This window comes from Gavia stellata, chromosome 2, assembly GCF_030936135.1.
Source record: "Gavia stellata isolate bGavSte3 chromosome 2, bGavSte3.hap2, whole genome shotgun sequence".
NCBI classification, from domain to species: Eukaryota; Metazoa; Chordata; class Aves; order Gaviiformes; family Gaviidae; genus Gavia; species Gavia stellata.
The window spans coordinates 22,319,491-22,343,306 of NC_082595.1; the positions used below are offsets into that span (position 1 = coordinate 22,319,491).

Below are 23,816 nucleotides of genomic sequence, written 5' to 3' on the forward strand. Positions count from 1 at the left end.
TGTTTCACATACCGAAGAGCTAATATCTGACATGCTTAAAGTAAGTTCACACAACTGAAGCTGGCCACTGGCAAGCTGGATCTTTTTCATGTAAACAGAAGTTTGATGAGAAATAAATGCTAAATGCACTAAATAATAGTGATAAGCACATAAAGCCTCTGCCTTATTATTCTTGATCTGAGGCCTATTTTTAAATGGAAAGATGGGTTTGAATTGGTCCATCAGCAACTAAATTGACAAAAATAACAGTTTTCAGCAGGCACCGGTCTTCTTCCTGCTTTAGAGCTGAAGCATAATTAGGATTCTAGCAGAAAAATAATTGTTTCCTACATTCTGCACTAGTCCCAAAAAAGTGAAGTCATTCAAGCAAAAAGTAAGAGCTATAGCTTAAGAAATGTAACATATAATACATGTAAGAGCAGAAAAGTAAAGTATATTAATGATGAAATATGTAAAATACAGCTTCAGAATGACTATACACGGTCATTTTAAACTGATCTACAAACAGAACATCATTTCATTATGGTATATTCTCTACGGATTGAACATTTTACAGTGTGAATTGAGATGTGAGTGAGAACTGGAAGCCATTCAAAAGAAAAGTGTAAAATGAGGTATGTTTATCCTTACAATCACTAGTAAACTTCTGTCTCACCTGCTAGGTTTACATTAATTTTGCCCATTCATTGTACATATCACTAAGTTATGCTGCTTTCTCCCTTGAATCCCTTTCTCAAATAACTTGCACAGTTGAAAATACAATACTATATACTGTCAGCGATCCCAAAACTTAGCCCACATTAGATAGGGATTTTGGTCGTCTGTGCTGAACAGTAGGAGATAAGAGATGCAGAAGGATGGGAAAAAAGGAGAACAGACTGGAGAGCACAGGACAGCAGGTTTAAGCGATTAGTGCAACATTAGTAATGTTTGAGCTTCCATTCAGTCCACACTTCTGCTCATACACTACACCGCAAAATTAAGGTTAAGCTACAGATGTGCAGATTTAATGGAGGAGTATGCAGAAAAGCATCATATAGCTGACACTGAAGGTTTTTAATTTCTGTTAGGAAAAACTGTGCCTGGAACGTATTTTATGCTTGTAGATCTTCACTAAACGTGCTGTACAACTTTTTCATTAGTAACATTAGAATAAAGGGACTGATTTGTCAGCCAGCTTCCCAGCCAGGACTTTCTTCTCCCCTGATCCCACCACCCCTGCAGGTCACTGACAACACAGTAAGTATCAGAAGCAGAACCCTGTCAACAGAAACAACCCTCAGGAGAGGAGACACTGATTAAAAAAGGGGAAGGAGCACCGACCCATTCAGCCTACCTGCTTAAGAGAACAAAGATGTCAGCTGGCTGGATGATGACAGAAACAAAACAGCATTTCAGATAGGACCATGTTGTCATTAAAACTTTATAACCAAAATTCACGACAGTAAGATATGCAAAGGAAGCTACGTTTTTAAGGCCTGTCTTCCCATTGCATACATACTTCCCCAGTTCAGCCCTACTACAAGAAGAAAACCAGAGAACAGAGATCTAAGTAGCCCCTTTCCTAGTGGGTTAGCCAGTAATAGCTGTATTGCAAAGAAAGCAGACAGTACTTTTTTCTACCCATGCATCAAACTCCAAGTAGAGACACTATTAATCTCAGTGTTAGATCTTAAGACACATGATGCTATCTGACGTTGCAGGTGGGCCATAAGTCTATGTTTAATGCACAAGTCCCGGCTGCTATCAGCTCAAACATCTACTTTAAAAAAAAAAATTAAAAAATACACAGTATGCAGGTAGCCAACATCTAACAGATTATTATTTTTTCCTAATGTTCTGGGATTTTCTTAATGCAAGCTTTCAAAGAAAAATGTTAACAGACTGAGCAAGACACACAAGTCTCCTTAATTAACAAACTTCCAGTCTGGTAATACCTTGATCTCTAATATATGTAAATATTTTTATTCCGGCTGCTAATCACAGGCAGAGCAGCCTTGAGCTTCTTTGATGCCCTAAAACATAACTTCAAGAAGTTTACTGGTACCCTTGACTGGTTCATTTTTCAGGGATTTTTTTATTATTATTGCAAGATAAATTGTTAAGTCTCATATGCTGAAGTAATTTCTCATAAAGTCAGCCAAAGCTGCTTCTTGCAAACTATATTTTTTTGTATCTTGGGTTCTAGCATCTGAACTCACTGCTGAATTTTAACAGTGCAGATTTTTAATCCTGGAAATATTCCCAAAGCTGAATTCCTGAAATTAAATAACTTGGCATTACAGAGCATAACCATCTGTTTTGTTTGGTTTCATTTGCTCTAGGGAAGGGAAGAAAGAAGAGCATATTCAGGCATGTTTTCAGGTATCCTCTGACCACTGGTACCTGAGTATGCTCAAATCCCCTCCTAGCATAAACTTAAACTACTTCCACTAATTGTTGGTTCCATCATCTATGTCACTTCATTACCCCTTCATTGTTTACTTGACAGTATGTGCTAAGAAAGAAACACCAAGTCAAATGTGATGCTTTTAAGCTTAAAATTTAGGAAGTCGCTCAAAACACCATTCAGTATTACTCTCCTTTAAATCACGCCCTCAAAACCAGATGACTACAATTAAGTGTACATCATAAACAGCTAACATGACAAACAAAATAACAAGTCAGATTATTTTCTGAGAAAATATAATTAGGATGACACAAGATTCTCATTTAAATAATGATTCCATGGTGCTATTGGGTCAGTCTTGATCTATTTGACAATATTTGTATCATAAGTATAATCCGACACTCTTTAACAGCAAAACAACTTGCTAGCTACTTCTGCTTCTAAGAATAAAACCATGTTATAGCACAGAATTACCTAACCTAGTCCAGATGAGATAACTTGTATCCTGAAAGCACTGTAAAGGCATTAGTGTGGTACGTTAATGAAGCACCAGCTTGGCTGTGTTGCAACCTTTAGTAACGAATGATGGAAGCCTACGGTCTACCCTGTGTTTGGTTCTCACGGTTCATCATAATTATCTCAGTCTGATATAGAGAAGAATCTAATCCAATTCTCTCTCATCCATTTTCTCCAACATGGAACAGGAAAACAGAGACATTTGTCTATCCTTCTCCCACTGGAGGAAAAAACCCCTCAACATACTGAAAATACTTCCATCAACCTCTCTCCCTCTGTGCTACCTTCCCAAGCTTGCTCACATACATGCTAAATAATGAGGGGTGACAGCACATACTCTGTGATATCCATCATGAGGGGATCACTAGGGTTTAAAAGCAGTTAAGCTGCTTCCTCATCGTAAAATTAATTCAGTGCAGTAGCAGCTCTCTACAGTTCACCAGCAGCTTTGATACGTTATCAGACACCTTCATATCTTGTGGAAAGAGCACCTCTAAGAAATATTTATGCTCCTTAGATTTATCCTAAAAAGTAAGTATCCCAGTGAACTAGGATGGATACTCCAACCTAAGAAGGGCCCTGAGACACATGCAGTTACCCAAAACTAATTTTGTTCTATCAGAGATGGAACCGGAAAAACGTCAGTGGTAGCTCCCTGAGCACTCACAAGCTTTTGTACACTGTGAAGATGGCTCTGAAGACAGGTCTAGATTAACCATTTCTAAACATAGCAATCTGGTGTTTTTCATGATGAACAACTACTCCATAAAAGGCAACTCTGAATGTACATACACCTACATGATTTTTAATTTTTTTTTTTTTTTTTTTTAATATCTCAGTTTGCAAATCTTCACATTTCCATTGCCAGGCTGGGCAAGCATTTGCCATATAGTTAACAACTCAGTCAGTTATACAAGATGTATGTATTTCCACAAGGTAATGAAAACTGCATTTTAAACTCTAAAAATTAATCTATCTCCCAGATAACATCATCCTTTGGAAGCTTCACTGAAATAATGATGTTTTATTAATACAATTATTATGTCCAATATCAAACTATATTGTGCAAAGAGATTTTTACTTGTAACTAAATGACACTGATGAATAAGAAACCAGGAATAATCCAATTATCAGTAATACCAGCTGATGAACATTTTGATTTTCTAACTTCTCATATATTTATTAATAAGCTTTAAGCAAAATTAAGAGTAAAATTAGTGAACAATACTGATCTTAAATGATCTCTTACTATGCCCTTTTGGGCCAAAAAAGTATCGGGCATTGCCACATACATGGTATAGTTAAGCCATGCTTATTTCTTCTGCCCTCAGTAGTTTACTCAGTCACAAGCAATGCTGTATCAGCTACTTCAATCCTCCAAAATTTTAAAATAAACCAGGAATTACCAGGTAAGCAGCAGCCATGACATACCGAAGCATAACAGAGGAAATGCCAGTCTTACCTTCACAAACCGGGCAGCACTCCCCAGGGACTTTAACAGGATTTAGACAGCTCTGCCCGCAGGCCGTTGCGACGCAGTGCGGATCTCCATTGATGCACTGGCAGAAAGTACAGTCGTCCTCTCGCCAGCGGTCTCCATGAGCTTGGATCTGACCGTTGGCATAGCAGCCAGCAGGGTTATTTACTGGATAAACTGGGTCTGAAATGAGAGGAATTGCAAGAGAACAAGAAGTTTTATCTTCCCTTTTACGCCTAAAATTTATATATGAGTAACTGCAACACCATGATTTTCCATTACCTCAAAAGGGTTAAGTGCAGCCACTGTCAAACCTTAGAAGAACCACACTGTGGTATACAGTGATAAAATAAGATAGGTAACAACTTAGATATTTCAATATTGAAATTTACTATTGAGAAAGTTGTCAAATTATACTGAACAATCATAAATTCAGACATTTTAAACTATTTGAACTCAAATTTTGTATGCAACAAGCAGATCTAGAATGGAAAATATATCTACAAATGGCTAGGTTATGTTTTTAAGAGGCTTAATTTTTGGATTTTCTGATTTTGTTCTTCAAAACAAAATGAATCTTAGGTCTATTGATCCATTTTTTTTGTACCAACTTAAAAAATTCTGAGGGGAACTGAAAACACCTCAGTGAACCGCTGGAATGACTCCTGTCAGCATCACACCACTATTTTATAGATGAGACCTCCGGCACATTTCCTGCTGGAACAAGAAATCTGCCTTAAGCTACATCTCATCACAGTTTTGGAGATACACTAGTTTTCCTGGACAGATTATCTGGCTCAGTTTTCAATTAAGTTTCAGGTGGAGCTTTTCACCCTTAAAAGCTACAAGGCCCATTTACCAGCTAGCAATCAAATTAAGACTCAGGTATTTACATAACAGAATGTTGGGGGATACACTTTATATAAGATTTCTCCTCAGGTTTCATGCAAATAAATAATACTACTCTGTATATGCTAATTCATGACTTGAAAGAAAAGCAGCTTTTACCCTTCAGAAAGAACATGTTTTACTCTTCAGAAATGTGATAAGCAACACTGATATTAATATTAAAAATATACGCATTACGTGAATGTATGCAACTTACCATGGTGGCTAATAAAAAGATAACTGTTAGACTCAAAAATTAAATATGTGAGAATGTACAGTAATCACATCAAGTTTTCAAAGCAAGCAATAATACAATTTACATATTAAAGCAAATTCAACATATTAAAAACAAATGCAACTAAAAGCATTGTTTTAGCAGACATCAGATAGCAGACATCAAATAAGCACAAGTCATTTACCCGTAAGTCAATTTTCAGAAAGTGTTAGGTTTGAAGGATTTGGGGAAAAAGAAATGTTTTATATAAAGAAGAAGAAAAAAAGTACTCTGAAGTTTCATCAATCCCCTTTGGAAGGAAAGCAATCCATGTTAACTGTAGATAAAAGCAGTAGCAGTGCTAACAGGTGTTGTCTTATTATAAGCCATTGTATCAAGTTCATGACACTATCAAACTCTGAACATTTGGAGTGAAACTGTGCACAACTTCTACCTCTGCCTGGCATTTGCTCCCATCCTGAATTTTAGTGATAGTCCCAATTTTAGCAAAATGGGCTAAGCCAACATAAAAAACAGGTGTTTGGGAAAATAAGACATTTTAAAATTAAGATGTTTCGTAGCTCTTAATTTAGCACCTTTTTTGTTTTAGGATTACCTTGCATCTGTAATTAACTATTTTGACCTAGCCCAAAATCTAATCATACACAAACAAATGAAGTGAATTTTAACATTCAACTCCTGTATGGGATTCTGATTGATACAGGAATACACAGAAAGCACAGAAAAGCCATATAAGACTCGTGTTATTTGCAGTAGTCTTATGTCAGTCAAAGCACAAAGTTCCTAGTACGCTTAAAAGGTCAGTAGTATTTAAAGCTATAAATCGAGCCCAACAAATTACTTTTCCTGATGCTGAGGAATCCTACAGGACTTTGAGAAAGAATTCTGTCTGGATCTAAGGCAAGAAGGGCTTGTGCCTGTACTACACAATGCACAGGAAATTTACCATTTGCCATTTTAAAATTATTGCAGAAAAGAAGAAAGTATTATATTTCTTTATATTTCTATCATCAAGAAAACATTGGTAGGAAAAAATTAATCACCTTGAAAATCAGTCATAAAATAACCAAATAGAACGAGAACAGGTAGAAAAACCCACCACCTCTTCACCAACTAGAAAAGCATGAATGGGCAGACTGTTAAGTATACATTCTGCCCATTTAGAAGACTTACCTTGTTAATTTAGGTGTCACTTAACATAACCCGAGTTATTAAGAAAGGAATCAGAGCTTTCTTTTTTCTTTTTAAATGTTTAAAGGAACCAGGAAAATGAACAACATATATCTTACTACCCAATCATTCAGAAGTGAGAAATCAGACTTCCTTGATCATAGAATAGTTTGGGTTGGAAGGGACCTTTAAAGATCATCTAATCCAACCCCTCCTGCCGTGAGCAGGGACATCTTTGACTAGATCAGGTTGCTCAGAGCCCCATCCAACTTGACCTTGAATGTTTCCAGAGATGGGGCATCTACCACCTCTCTGGGAAACCTGTTCCAGTGTTTCACCACCCTCATCGTAACAAATGTCTTCCTTATACATAGTCTAAAACTGTCCTCTTTAAGTTTAAAACCATTACCCCTTGTCCTATTGCAACAGGCACTGCTAAAATGTTTGTCTCCATCTTTCTTGTAAGACCCCTTTAAGTACTGAAAGGTTGCAATAAGGTCTCCCCGAAGCCTTCTCTTTTCCAGGCTGAGCAACCCCAACTCTCAGCCTGTCTTCACAGGAGAGGTGTTCCATCCCTCTCACCATCTTCATGGCCCTCCTCTGGACCCGCTCCAAGAGGTCCATGTCTCTCCTCTGCTGAGGACTCCAGAGCTGGACACAGTACTCCAGGCGGGGTCTCACTAGAGCGGAGTAGAGGGGCAGAATCACCTCGCTCGACCTGCTGACTTGATTTAGTGCTCCAAGCTTTATCAGAAAAGCATGCAACAGAAACAAGCAAGTCAAACAGCGTCGGACGATTTGATAAAAGACCCTGTAACTTGGCATCTCAGTCAGCTGAGCAGAAAATAAATCACAGCCACTATTTGAAAAAGAAGATTGTACTCACTAAGTCATTATCCATTTTATTCTATCTAATAAGGACCTGTCTTAAGAAGAAATTTCCATTGCAGGCCCAATACACACCAACCCATCAAACCCAAAACAAAATGTTAATGGGTTTTCTTGATAGTCTGATGCAGAGGTTGCAAGAATGGAAAAAAAAATCAACTTTTAAAGCTGTATGATGATATGGCAGAACAATTAATGATAAATAAGATAGCTGAGTATTTAAATCACCAAAGAGGATGAAGGACATATCTAGAACTGTAAGTCCAATGTGGAAAAATCAGCATCCACATCTGAGTATGACAGAGCTGATAGTTCAGATACAGCAGATATATAGATACATTGTTTATGTACCTATATACATTGTAATAATGATTTCATAATCTCAGAATATTCACGTATGTAAAAGAAATAGTAATTATAGGAAAAACCAACAGATTTCATGTATTTTATAAAGTCAGCAGCTCATACAGCAATTTCTTCAGGAGTGGATCTGCACTTCCTCAGGAAGTGTTCCACCACATCAGACATGCCTTCTCTAAACTTTTTCAATCTGTCATTAAATGATGGTATAGAACTGAATCTTTTTTTCCCCCCACAGCTTGAAGGCTCTTAAAAGCATAGGCACAACTGTACCAGGAAAGACCAAGAAGTCCAGCATCCTGTCTGCAACTATAGTCAATACTGAATGTCTAGATCAGATCTTAAACACAGGGCAAACATGGACTGGTATCTCGATAGAATACTTAGGCCTACAGCATTTCTATTTTAACTTCTCCACATGTGAACACCATTATCAACCTATCTGGTATGAACTGATACACTAAAATATATAAAAATTACAAATACTCTTTAAAAGAATGACTGCCTGCTTCCTACTTTACCCACCTTGATATTTCATTATCTAGATTTTGTTTTTTTAAATCTGAGGAAGTTTCAATAGTTTGTAACAAAACAAGCCACCAAAACAGTATCCTTCACTAGATCCTGTGCTGATTGAGAAGATCCAACTCTTACAGCTGCCTCTTTTAGACTCATTTTTATGAGGTTCTTTACTTTCATAAATCTCTGTTTGGAATGAAGTACAACTATAATGGACTGTTTGGCTTATTTGCTCCTGCAAGGAACTACAGGAATACTGAAGTTAAGTATACTACAAAGCACTTGAAAGTGACATTAATAATTAGATACCTCTCCTCTTAGGAGCAGATTTGAGATTTCCAGCTTATTTTGCTTATTGGGAAGTCAGTCCTAAGTTCACATTTAAACACAAGGACGAGGAGTGCTTCACAGGTCTTTTGTCTATGGCCATAACCTGACCCCCACTGGGGAAAGACCCAAGTGCAGAGCAGCAGCCCCATCTCCCTCCACTGGAATCCTGGTTGTGTTCTGGCAGATGACGTGTCAAGTATTTTCTAATGTAAGCAAGAGGGTCAACATGAAATTTCCCACGGAATCCTGTTTAGGAGGTCTGCAGGCCTAGCAGAGGAGAAAGCTGTCAAATGGGGCAAAGGAAGAACATTAAAGTGAGATTATTGCCCTGTTTCTTTGCAAGGGGAGAGAAGAGAGAGAGAAAAGAGCGAGAGCGGGGAGAAAGAAAGAGAGCGAGAGCGGGGAGAAGAGAGAAGGTGTATGCATTGCTCTAGCTGAACAGAACAAGACTGGAAGAAGCAGGCTGCAAAGCAACGGAAATGTGTCTTAGGGCCACCACTGCTGCTTTGGAGAAGCCTGTCTAAATACCCGGTGCAGAAATTAGGAACAGTTTCTTATGTCTTTCAGGAAGAAAGCCCCCCAAAAAGTACAGCACACTTTACCATGTCTGAGGAAGTTCTGATGCAGAAGGGAAAGGAAACTCAAACAGCTCTATATAAAAAGGGCAGTGTCAACAACAGAGAAGCACTGCAAAAAACAAGACAGCACACTCAGACACAGCAAAAATGTAGAAATAAACTGAATTAAGGAGGAATCTGCAAACTTTAGAAGACGAAACTAAAGCACTTGTTTGCTCATGTGCATTGAAAAAGCAAATTAAAAAAGCAACGGAATTAATAAGCAAGCAGGATGAAAAAGATACTGTACCTTCACACACTGGGCAGCACTCTCCTTCTGGCACATAGTACCTGTCACAGTGTAGCTCACCACACTGGGCAGAGAAACAAATAGAGACTCCGCCTTGGCATCTACAGAAACGACAAGCATCCATTCGAAACATGTCTCCATCATAGTATTCCATGCTGTTAAATATACAAGTTGGCTTCACTTCTGAAAGAAGGAAAAAAAAAAAAAAAAAAAGATGTATTTTACAGATACTTGTAAATGGGAAATAGTTAAACTCATGTTGCTACTGACAAAAACTGATATAAAGAGACAGCTGATTTTTCTTTCATTTTTTAAACTCAAATACAATTGGTTTTTTTAAGAACATGGTATATTTTATTGTCTCTATCAACAATGGAAGAAAATAAAATGCTAGTCAAAATTACTTTCAGAGCAATTATTTACAATTAGAAGTCTCCATTTTAAAAATTAAAATACTGAAGGAAGGTTAAGGCACTGGTATTTCTTCATAGGTGTTAAATATTTCTCATTGTGCATGAGCCAGAAGCTACTTCAAATTTCAGCACATGAAGCAATAGATTTTTCTGTTTTAAGAAGGGTGTTTCTGATGTTTCGTACGTGTAATCTTCCTTTCTGCGGGACTTAGTACACAGGTGGATAAATTGCTCTACAGCTGTCTAATCCATAGGGATATGCTTAAAAAAACCCCAACAAACATATTTTGTGACTGCATGATCTGTTATGCAGAACTGAATACTTCTCAGTTCAAGCAACCTGGAGCTGTACTAGTCAGCTCACATCTATACTCCCCACAGAAAATAAATATTTATTACAATTGAGGTTGTGTGTTCACTTTAATGTTCCAAAAACACAACAAGACTGTTTCTTGTATGCCCCCATCTACAGCAGAGCCCTAACGTATAATGAAATCTAAACTTCATGGGAAACTAAAAGCCTCTGAAAATTCCTAAGTATTTTGGGAGGGACACTGCCTATTTACTTCATTAGCATTTAAAAAAAAAAGAAGATGCTACCTGAAACAATGAAACAGTTTGCAGTTTTAACCACCTTTTAAAATTTTTTTTATATCAAAGAGGTTTGGTTCCAGATTATGAAGCAGATACACACATCATGAATACATCATAAGGTCTCCTTAGGGCTTTTGACCTTGCAGTTACCCCACACATATGAACTTTCCTCTACCACCTATTGCCAGCAGAGCGTATTCTGTTGAACCAGCCTAACTGACACACACACAACACTGTGCAGCTCTGCAGCCCAGGGCTGAATCACTGTGACTCAAGACACAAGAAATACTCCAAATTTAATGTTCAACTATAATACATAACATTAGTCATTAGGAAATCACGACTTCACAGTTTCATCATTACACTACTCAATGACTTAAGCCTCCTCCCTTTTCCCCGCTTCAGAATAAACTTTTTGCCTTCTATGATACTAGCCCAAGATACCTGAAAACAGCTACCTGAAGTAAAACAGTATCTAGTAAACAGATGTACTTTTTCAGAAGCTACAAATCTAGCAGTCTCAAAAGTCAAAGGTTCTGCAAACAGGAAGCTATTTATTTCAGCAACAAAGTCAAAATTAAAAAAATTACCAAACTGTAGATAAAACCATCACATTTCATTACATCTGAACTAAACATAGCAAAGGAAAGAAAGAACAATTGCCTGTGTTGATGATTTCTGTAGAATACATAGAAAAGACTATTTATTTACTTACATGATGTGTAATGTCTAGCCACATAGGGCTCAAACCAGTGCCCACTTTGTGGTCACGTGATTTTTTTTTTTTGTTATTGCTCAATTTCAAATGGGAGACGAAAAATATTTAAATGAAAGTTCAGAATTTGCAGATTCCTTCCCACCCACCTCAAAACTCTTACTTTTGAGAGCTACAAACTTTTCATCTGAGTTACTCTTGACAATGATACAGGTTTTCTTTAAAACTCTAAAGCATTCCAGGGACTCTAGTATTTCTTTCCACGTACACTTATATTGAGCTCCAGCCTCGAGTCATTTAATATAATTGTAAAGCATTAGAGTTAGGACTTGGACGTATCCTGAGCAATGTTTGATTTTTATATGCCTGTTCTGTCTTCAAGGCAGAATGTAGAAAGCAGCATAAAAAAAATAGAGTAAGAAGAGGAAATACCACTGTGTCCGGGAAAACAGCTATGACCTCATTAGAAAGCAATTCACATAAACAAACACTTGAGAAATATTTCAAGTTTATGTAGCTCAAGCTGTTAGTCAAAAAACCTTCTCAAAAAGGGAAAAGTGCCAACACAACTCAAAAGGCCTTCAGTGCATTTGCTTCTGACTTTACTGTTGGGATTGCACCTTTCCAGATTTTTACTGATCCCCCCCACCCCCAAACAGTAGATCTGAATTCCTGCCTAGTTAGAAGTAGAAACATCATCTTCCATGAATTATCATTCATTTTTAAAATGTCCAAAGACGACCAAGCAAGGAACTTTAAGTCCTGAAAGGAAACAGTATGTTTTATTCCTACAATGAAAACCACCATAGAATTTTGCTATACATGTATTTTTGCCATCCAGATTTATGGTAGCATATACATTCGTACTAAAGTCTTGACCTAAGCCTATATACCCAGCTATGAGACAAGGATTACATTTGTTAGAACCATATGTAACACTGTGGTCTTAAGACTCAGTGAAGCCCAAACGAACACTAAACGAAGAACTCTAGCTTTAGATACTCATAAAGTGGAAGCCTAATGAAAGAGTGAGCACCATGCTGTGGAATTGTAATGATGCATTTCTTCCACAACAATATGCTGGAAGATTCTCTCAGTTCTCTTTTTTTAAAAAGTGCTAATTTTATTGCCGTACTGATCTATGTATGGCAGCCACAAAGGAGTGAAAGAACATAAAACTAGCATTAAATAAATGCATCTTTTCCTAAAGACCAGTAAGCATGAATTCATTATTCTGCCAATAAAGAGAATACTACAGGTAGAATTCTTCAAGTACCAAAGCTTTGCTGTGTGACAAATTTAAACTGACTGAACTTCATAGCACAAAATGCTTAAACATATCCGAAACCCCAAATCCCTTTTCTGATGCAGACTACCACAACGAAACAGTGGGCATGAGACAGACACGCAGGCCATGGATTTGCAAACATGAATTCAGTGGCTGCCAGCAATCAGATAACCAACCAGCACTAGATTGATCCAGACCAAGCACAGACGTACAACTGCCCATCTGCGAAAGGAGCCAGGCCAGAGCGGATGGTACCCTGAATAATACAGAGTTTATACTGGCTGTGGAAGGACAGATGATATCACATCTCTGCTTCTATATAAAGTTAAGCATGACTAAGAGACTGGACTTGATTTGGCATTAAAGCTCCTGCCACAGAGTTAAATAAGAAATAGCTCTGGCACAGGTTTACCTCTACAGATCTCACAGCCACAGCCTTTTTGTTCTGGCAGCAAGAGCCCTAACAGTCAGTGTTGCAGCAAACCACACAGCTTCACACTACGTAGACACAACCCATGCTTATTTCTTAACGCCTTTATCTCCAATCTGAACTGCAAACAGACACAATCTGTTTTATCAAATCAGTTTTCTAAGGTATTTTACCTTATACTTTCAAATCTAATTAAATACAGTTCTGCTGGCTGAACTAGCCCAAAATAAAACTTCTGTTATTGAGATTTCTCTAGTTTCCCAACACTTGTGGTTTTCGTTGATTAGAGTCACGGAGCAGCTCAGAAACACATTCATAAGTCTGGCAATCCATCCCTTCTGAGGCAGCAATACTGCACACAGTTATGCCAAGTGCATGAGATGCTTCATGCATCAGCTATAGGCAAGTTTGGGCATTTTCTATTGTAGTATCAGAAATTCCAGCCCTCCTGAAGCAGAAGCAAGATTCAAAACAATTTTCTGTTGTTGAAAGGATTAAAAGGTTTGTGATTCCAGCACTTCAGACATTCCTTCAGTATACAGAAGGATTTGTACCAGACTCTTGGAAGGAACTGAGGCAACTGCTGTGAACTTTCAATTAAATGAAAGGGAAGGAAACTGATAAACTTGAATCCTGTGTCCGTATAAACAAAATATGGAAAAACTTTCTGTTTTTCAAAAGCTGCACTGATAGGGTGTTTAAAAAAGAGAAGGACACATTTCATTGGAATTAGCCCATAACAATGTTAAAGGACAACACACTGTATGCTTTTGTTTCCTTGCAAATATATAAAAACAAGCTAGGTAGAAAAAAAAATTTGGGTTCCTACTGTTCAGGTTATACTGCTTAGTGCAGTGTATTCCCTATTAACACAGTTGCAGGACCATTCTGAAAGTGCTTTGGTCCTGCATCTTCTAAAAAGGTCATGTGGAAACAGACAGATCAGAATTGAAACAAACCTGTAACTATTATTTGTAAATCAATACAATTATTTATGCATGCATTTATACAATTATTTATACACGCTTGCACAGCTTAAAGGAAAGAAACATTACTTTATGGCACCTGTGGTCTGTAAAAGATATTAAAAGACACTCGAGATGCTGAGGAAAAGCAAATTCAGCAATTCACCTTTAAAACAAAATGGAAATAATCAGGCTTTTATAGTAAGGTTTCTAGCAGAGAAAGTCCGTATCATCACATTAGAAACCACTTTTAAATCCAGCTGCCGCAATCGATATACAGTGCCGACTTTCTCAACAGTCTTAAAATTTTCTGTCCACCTCAGCAGCGGATACCAATCCAGTAATTTTTAGGCAGTTTCAGAAGACAGCTCTTGTGTAGGTTGATATATGTGTCTTTTTTTTTTTTTTTTTCTTTTTACACACAGTAGACAAGACTGCAAGGTGTTCCCCATAGAGACAGAAGACTTATTTCCAAGTCACCCTATCGGGTGGAGGTTGCACCATGGAAAAGAGCAGGGAAAGACCCCCAACAGAATCAGCTCTACCTAATACATCCCCGGCTTAATATTTTCTTTAAAATTGCCAGTAATGGAGAAACTGCAAGCTGCCTATTAAACAATTCCACAGTTTTAACTACTGTAACTAAGCTCAAATCATAGCAAGTGTAATGCAGGTTAGACAGAAACAGCAAATAGAAAGGAAGTTTCCCAAGTTTCATTACTTCTCCCATCTTTAAGATGTATGTCCTACTGTTGTTTACCTTCCTCCAATGTGCACATTTGTTGCTAAGAGGACTCATCCTAGGTGTCCTTGCCTCCATCCTCTCTTACAGATAAAATGCACGCATTTCTTTCAGTTTTTCTTCATCAGGTCATGCTTTTCAGTGTTGTTTCTGTGGCTTTCCCCTACGCTATCCCCCTTTTGTCTCTACCTCCTTCTGGAAATTAAGCAATGTTACTGTTTCACATCCTGCAGTAGGTTACAGCCCTACCACAGAAGACCACCAGGACAGCCAAAGGAGGAGCCAGGGCCACCAATTCAATCTACAGATTGAATACTTTCAGCAAAAATTTTGGGCTGACTGGCCTTTTGACTGGCCTTCAGTTTTCTGCATCCTCCTCTTCTCTCCTGTTTCAAATGTAACTGCTAATGACTTGTATTGTTTCAGATACTTTTCCCAATTTGATTACGGTGAGTATAATCCAGGTTCAGAGGATGTAAAACATTTGACTTGGCTTGGCAGACTGACCTGCTTTTTCACTATACTAGACCAAATTCTCACACTGCTGTGGCTGGTGATTAGCCATGATTTTCAAATACTGTTCAAATATTCTGAGTGAAGAAAAAACAAGCAAACCCAAAAACCAAAACCCCACCTGACAACAACTAAATCTCTCTACCTTTTTGGCATCAGATTATCTTCCTTTAATATTAATCTTCTTTTTATTACTTAACAAACAGTGTTATCTTTTGCTCCTTGCAAGCTGCATTTTGCATCTCATTATTTTTAAGCAGGTGTCTATTTAGTTCACCACAGAATTCTGTAGTTTTGGATGCTCAAAGAGAAATATGCAGTAATGTTTAATTAGGATCAGGACTATATTCAGTTCTCTGCTCTGGAACAGACTCTGTTACCTTGGTCAAATCCTTATTTCTTATGAGCACACGGAAAGTAAGTTTAATAAACGTGAAATAAAAGTCCTGTCAGGATTAGTGCAATAAATAATGGGAACTCCATGGTAATTAGCCGGTGTCTATGAGGTGTTTCACTTGGACTCCATTCTTCCTTCTTCAGTGAAGATTTTCCTTGCTGACCTGACATTCCCCATCAAATCCCTTCAGTACTCATTGATGCTCCCTTTAGAAACAGGTGATTATTATTTCCTTTTAGAAACAGTGGAATCACCTTTATGCTTTTCCACACCGTGAGGTTAATAATGGAACTACAATTGCTTTGAGGAGTAAGTGCATCAACAGGTGACAAGAAGTGTGATTAAAGAGGGATTTTAATCTCTCCTCCAATGTAGTACCGCTGTATAGAGACACAAGCGTGAAGAAAGCCAGGAGGCACAGAGAAAAGAGAAATGCCTCATTTATGTTAGTGCTATCTTCTCAAATGAGGAAAAAAATTACAGAAGCCATTATAAAACACAGGTTGTGTGTCACGTCAAGTGAATGAGCTTGATGATTTAGGAGATCACTTTTATACCACCATGTGATCATCAGTACAGCCTGAAAAAGCAGTATAGAAGGGGTCACAGTCTTAAATCCCAGGGGAAGCTGTCATCCTTTCTTCTCTGGATCAATGCATGCATCAGGTAGTCCCACTCTCAAGGGACAGGGCAACAAAAGTCCACATCTCACCTCTGGGGCAAAAGGACATAAAGTGGGGCTCCAGGGGCTCCACTTCTGGCAAGGTTGGACTCTCAAATCACAGCTCATATGTGGCCGTGGCAGAAAGCAGCCTGGTCCCCTTTTGCTTGCAGCACATGGACACATTAACAAGGACCATTCTCACACATGCAATTTACCATCTTTCATAAAGCAATTAGAGATCCTCTTAAAGCAGCAGTTGTATTAAAGTAAACTTACTGAGAAGTGGAATCTCTGACTGACAGAAGGAAGCAGCTGCAGGACGCTTGGTAATAGCTCTCTCAAATTTCTAAGGCACAGCTCACAGTCAGTATGTGCTTTAGCACAACTTGCATTCAAGAGACCCATGCATCAATACCTAATAAAAGAACAGGCAAGTTTGGATACTCTCATTTCCAAACACTTCCACTCTTGCTGCATGTGCAGCTTTCAATCTCTTTAGATTCATTTGTTGATGTTTGTAATTTAATGCTGAATCAATTTTTTTCCTTACAAGCTCTCCCATGAGAAAAGGCAGCACACCAGGATTAGTAGACAAAAATCCTGGTGAGTAATATATTTTGGGTGGATCAGAAGAAACCTTGAATTAACTTCTGTAAAATGCAGGATTTGGTGAAGGACTGCATCTTGGGAATCTCGTTCTCAATTTTCCCCAGATTTATATGATATACTATGTCGTAGTCTCTAGATGGAAAGCAGATTTCAGATAAGTACAAGTAGGAAAACTTCATGGAAATTGGAATAACCTACCTTTAAACAAAGCAGTATACACCCTCTCTTTCACCGAAACGTGCACTCTGTTACAACGCACTGGAAACACAATAGGCACAACCTCATTTTCAGTTTCATATATTAAGACGAAATTATTTGCTATGGATTTCCCATGTTGCCTTATTTTCTCTGTATCTACCACACACATTTCAGGAACAAGCACATTTGACTATGGATGTAGCTCTTCCCTGAAAACTTCACCACTATACTAATCCCCGATTCCCACATGCAACAAGCAGTGATGTATATAGCTACATCAGCTATACCTCTAGTTATACTATTTTATGGCAGTCAGAGATTTAAATTTAGCAATTCATGCTTCTCTGTCTCCTTCAGGCTAAATTTCTGTTACATACACAACCTGGGGCTTGCCCTGAGGATCATCAAGAAAGTAAGATTAGGAGAAACAGCCAGCCAAATTCTAAGCAAAGACGACTGACAAAATCATATTGCCATTGCTTTGTAAATGAGTGTTTACCAACAGTTCCAGAGAGTTGCAAGGTTTAATTTACAAATTAAACAGTAAAAACCTTTCTTCTGACAAGTAAAAAGGAGCAAGAAACAAAAAAGTTGCAGCCATCACTGTTGTCCAAGCTATCATTTGGACATCTAAAGACCAGGCAGGGTATGCTCTGGGACGGCCCAAATACTCATACTGGATAAATCATTACAGAGGAACTTCACTGCATCAAAAAGGAACTTTGGCTTGATTTCTACCATCATTTAAACAATACAGAATGATTTTATTTACAAAGATGCTTTCCTTCAAAATAAAGGAATCAATACATGCCCTAAAATTGACCTTTTTAATTGACTGACCTTTGGGACAAGAACCACATTCTAATGACAGTAATACTTGTGCATTAATTGTAATGCTGAATTCTTTTAACCACAGTGGTGTTTTAAAAAGCACAAATTTAAGTCTCCAGTTAGTGTAACAGCTTTACGTAAAATACTGTGATCTCTGCATAGATTCATGATGATTAGAACATCACACAGAACTATTAGGAGCATCAGCTCTCTGTAATATATTTTTTCTTGTCACCAATGAGAAAGTTGTGCTCAGCACTTTCTAAATTATTTCCTGTAAAAAAAATTCAAAAAGAAGCTCAACCTCTACAAAGATGGAACAGCCACACACAGTAGGTACTTAACAACAAGGCCCAATCAAATCGAAATATCAGGACCATTTCCAAGTGGGAGTAAACCTTATTTTGATGATAAATGATGTTTATGTAATTATACAACAAACTATGAGAAACAGCAGATTACACATGATGGGAAGCTTAAGGACACACCCAATATAAATCTAAGGCATGAAAATAATGATTAGTGTATTGACTTACTGCTGTATTTATAATCAAACAGGAACAACAACTACTCCGTAATCTGCAAAGAGTGACAACTGTAAAAGTTTCTCTCACCGCAGATTAATATACTTTTCTAAGACAGATTAACCAAAAGCTAGTTTGATACAGTGTGTACTGGTAACAAAGATAACCATGTAAAATCTACAGATATATTGTAAAGCTTCTAAATAAGTTTTACATTAAATCCAGGAAAAATGTTTGGGAAAGAATGACTGATGTGTCCTAAAAACGCTGACAAACAACAAAGAGAACATACTGCAGAGTCTCTACACAACAGGTATTTTGCTTCCCTTATTCATTAAGCACCCCTTCAACACTGGCCAATGCTGTTCTGAAATAAGAGCAGATCTCTTTCCTACACAGTAAAGGCAGCCTCCCATACTCCCTCTGAACATGCAACTCTGCATCTATCACATTAGCACATACTTGCAATAAATATTACAGAAGGCTGGCCTGCTTTAACCCTCTGCACATCAGTAGGGTTACCTAAATACACAATTTAGTTACCCCACAACACACAAACCGGATTTTTTTGCAGTCTACATACACTTATTCATAATAGATGGCTTTATTTTAAGGTAATTCAGATGATCAGTATTATTCCTGATAGTTTTTTTCTCTGCCCCCTCCCCCTCCCAATAGAATTATTTAATTCTAACATTAAATAGATGTTATAACAGCAGGAAAACTATACTAATGTGACTGCACACATGTCCTTTTTATTCCATCCTCTTGCCTGTTTTCAGAGGTTTTCAAACACAGAAGTAACTAATGGAACTCATTCGTAACACTGATTACACAACATCCCCACTTACCATCTATAAACCCATTAACTTGCATTTGATTAAAACACACTCTTTAAGAAGGCATCTAATCCTAATTGGAAAGGATGAAGATAAGGAATTCAGCATCTTTCCAGCAGTTTGTGCCGACAGTTAACCACCCTCACTGCGGAGAACAGCATGTCCTCGGTCTTACAGATTTGGCTCTTGTTACTTTGATAGCAATTTTTTTTAATTACGTGAAGAAACTGATCTAAGTCTATCACTAGAAGATAGTTCCTCCATCTGTCACTGGTATCTACTATATGTCTTCTGCCCTTGTTAGTATTTCAAAACCCTTCTAAAAAGTAGAACTGGACATAAACAAAACAAAAGATTATCTCTTCCTACAAAGTTTCGTTTTCCTCCAATCTGGCCTTTCTGCTTCCCTCTCTGGCATCAACTTCCCTTCAAAAACTCCAGTTTTTTCTTCCAAGTTACTTTGTCTTCATAGGCTACTAAGGTGAAGATTAAGAATGGGAAACCCTGAGAGGCAAAAAGAAATCCTGACCCAAAAGCAGCTGAACCTTTGGAGTGAGTTACAGTGAGCAATAAGGCAATGATGCACAGGGCAACAGTGCTGAGACAGTTCAAATTCACTGTTAACTATGAAAAATGAATATAACTCCTCCTTGGAAATAGGATTTGAAAATTACTAAGGACAAAAAACGTGGGCAATTTAAACAGCTCCATCTAACACCTGATATGATACATACTGCAACAATTTTGATAGCGGTACTCACAAATAGCTTGCAGACTGAAGAGAAACAGGAACACTAGTAAGGTGGTTTGTACCTTTGAGACTGTTTCACACCAGCAAAGATATCATATCAGAAATTGGCTTTGCATTTCTTGCTCAAAGTACTAAAGTAAACCCTGAATCAAACATTGCATTGACGTGTGCCACACAGTTATATCAAATTCAGAAATGATAATTTAACAGAACAACAGGAATATGAAAGAAAGGAAGATGAATATTACTTTACTATAATAGGCAGTTTATAAACAAAAAAATTAGGTAAGTTGCATTTAATTCTACAGTATCCACAATCTTATCCCAAATAGTGAAAAAATTAATCTGAAAGCTAAAGAATCTATGTTTCTTCCTGATGCAATCTCTTTTATTCATAAAGAAGAAGTTAATTTTTATATATAATGTCCCATTATATGTAGTAAGTATTATTTTTGAATCAGCATTTGAGTATTTAAAATATTACTACATGTAAATATCAAAAACATTCTCCTGCGGAAATGTCTATGTGTGTTTATGTGCATATGCAATGAAGAATATAAAATAAAAGCTGTTTCAAACACATGATACATGCACCACGAAACAAGATTAAATATTGCTGAATAAATATTAATTAGTAAATACTGCACAAACATATAACCATTCGAGAGCATATTTATCCTTTTATCTACCAACAGTAAAATATTTAAGTCTCTTCCCAACTCACTATATACACCATATATGCAGTTCTATATATACAGCATAGAGCAGTTCTGAGATATAGTCACTTCCGTAACAAATTCAAGGTTTTTAAACATTTTCTAAATATTCACATCAGGAAGCAAAGAATGCAAATCAGTCTATTCTTAGACGGACTTACGATTTCCAAAGGTTGTACATTCATATTAAAAATTACTTTGCAAATGTTTCTTAAAGCGAACACCATAGTCTAAACAGCATGTTTTTGTTTACAGTACTGCAACAAGCAGTTGCAGTGCTTAGCAAAAAATTCATTTCTAAAAGGACTCTAGTGTTTGCTACTGGCAAAGGCATACCTGAAAAATATGCAGTGAGGGAGTCTCGCTAGAACTACAATTCCCTGGGTCACAGGGAAAAGTGCTTTAGAAATTAAAGAAACATGACAACTTAACAAACAACACAGTTTCCAACTTAAGTATCTTCAGTAGAACTTGCAGTTCCCTCTTACTGAACGAACCTCAATAAAATTATTTCTCTTAGATCTTGACAACATGGTATGAATAACCAAATGCCCAGCATCTCCCACAGACAGATAAAATCTTCCTCTCCAGCTGCAAGAGAAAGCTTCACGTACCATTGACACATTCAAAGACATCACAGCACTTGCCAGGTGTTCCATCTCCACGTGAGACTATCTGGGGAATGGAGCCTGCCTCGCACATGGGGAAACCACATAAACCAGAGAGACACTCGCATCTGAAACCAAAGAACAATAAAGAAAACACCATAAATAAATGAAGCCATGTATAAGGGGAAAAAATAAGCAAGAGAAAAACAGAAAGCTAGAGCACAAGTTCCAGTATTAGCATACTCGTATCTTAGAATCATCTTTTATTAACCCAACAACCAAGATAGCTTCTCAACCTGATGGTTTTTTTGTTTTTTTTTTTAAACATCCGAACTTTCTTTGCTGGTTAAGCAAACAAGAAGGTGGTACTGTGCAACACCAACACTTCTCTAGTGCTGTATGTAAAAACATATAAAACTGTAGTTCCAGATTGTTTGAAAATAATTATATTCTCCAGACTTGCAAAATTAGGCTTCTCCTCTAGTTCTCTCTGAAAAATCAAAATTGGTGACATACTAATAGCAGTAGCTGCATCTATTCATCAGAAGAGTGTTCTCTCATTAGGAAACCATATTATACCCAGTTTTATATAGGGAATAATTAAAGAGAAAGGAAGGCCATGCAGAATCATTAAATCTAAACAAAATTAAAATAGTTGCAGGTTCTCCTTTGGTTTTTGGTGGTGCTGCTCTCAGTTTGTGGAGGGGCAACCAATTGTATGAGATGCCAAATACTGTGGGAGGCTATGTATATTAAATACTGTGGTTCTTTTTTAGAATGATCCGATCTCTAAAACTAGTGTTTTCTCCATGTAAGTAGTATTTATTTGCTTATTTAAGAAAACAACCTAAAGAACTGGAAGACACAAAATGTAGATAAACAGTAGTCATGTTTGTTTCCAGATCCTTTGCTTTATGATTAACGTAATAGTTTAAAAGTCAAACACTTAAGACTTTTGATAAGTTTACATTTAACAGAGTTTTTGCCCTGAACAATGGGCACATTGTAGGGATAAGCAGCAATGATACAATAAAATGCAAGACAAAATGAACAAAGAGAAATATGCAAAAATCATAGCTGAGAAACTTCATGGAACAGCACTTAAATTTTTCAATTGCAAATCACAGATTTTTTTGGTAAAAAAACTTGTAGATTAATTTAGCATACTACAAATACAGGTGAATTTCAAAAGGACAAAAAGAACTCAGCAGAAGATCCTGTAATTATGAGTTAAAGAAATGAAAGTAAGAACTCTACTTCTTAATAACTATTTCAAAAATTTTAAGTATTTCAAGACAAACCCCACATTAAACCACCCATTAGTAAGAACCCTCATCAGCATTTAATGCGTTTGCTTATTCTTTATGCTTAAAAAGCAAGAAGTTTCGTTCTCCTCTAGCATGCATGTCTCCTTAATTGCCCAACAGCCATTTCATCTCAGGCCAGGGTTCAATGAATGAGGAAGAGTCACCTCTCAGACAGGGTTTTAATATCTCTCCCTTTAACCTCATCAGCATTAGATAATGTTGTTATATTCTCCACAGTAAGGTATTACTCAAAAAGAAGTTTGCAAGAAGAAATACAAGTAAAGTCAAGGAATCTCACAGAACCTTTATTATACTGTCTGAAAAGGATTCTTAAAATATTGTATTATAGCAGCACGTCACTATAAAGGGATAAATGAGTCCTTAAAAAAACAGTATTAATTGCATCACATTTCATAAATAATGTTAAATATGCCAAGTTAAAGTAAAGCATTTTAACTCTACATACACATATATACTGCAGTATAGTGACAATTTTAAAACAGGCATTTCAAGGATTTTTTTGAGAATATTGTGCTTACCATAACAGTAAAGGATAATGAACTAACCCAACAAAAAAGTATGAGTACAGAAACCAAAGTTTTATTTATCATACCTGTGCTTTTGACATTTTCTTCTCAACTTGTAAATACAAAAAAGGGTGAATCTAATTATTTTGTTTACTGTATGCTCTTTGCCTTCAGAGATGTAGAAGGAAAAAAAGCATTATGGCTTCTTACTACATGAGATCAAAAACCACAAAGGATTTGTGACAGCAGCTTCCCTTTAAGATGAGTCTGTAAGTAATCTTACAGAATTCTGTACTAATATCTGCTGCCCCAATAAAAGGAAGATACTTTGGGGGGGGGGGGGGGGTCAAAAAGAAAAGAGATGACCTCTAGCAATCAGTGAAATTAGCACTGTCAGGTTCAAGGAATTTGTACCTTAGCCCATCTAGCAGACACTGCTTTAGAAGATGCTTTTCCCTTGTGAGAAGAATGAAACACAGAAATAAGTGCGTACATATTACTAAAGAAAGAAAGGAAAAAAGTCTTTTAAAAATATATATAACAACA

General features: G+C 37.1%; 1 protein-coding gene across 1 annotated transcript in view; it reads right to left on the minus strand.

Moving 5' to 3' along the window:
* The window catches only part of CRIM1 (cysteine rich transmembrane BMP regulator 1), a 189,930-nt gene that overhangs the window by 53,924 nt on the left and 112,190 nt on the right, over window positions 1–23,816 (minus strand). Inside the window, 3 exon segments of the mRNA XM_059829934.1 lie at window positions 4,368–4,565; window positions 9,640–9,822; window positions 21,443–21,564. Of these exon segments, the coding sequence (XP_059685917.1) occupies window positions 4,368–4,565; window positions 9,640–9,822; window positions 21,443–21,564 (503 nt within the window).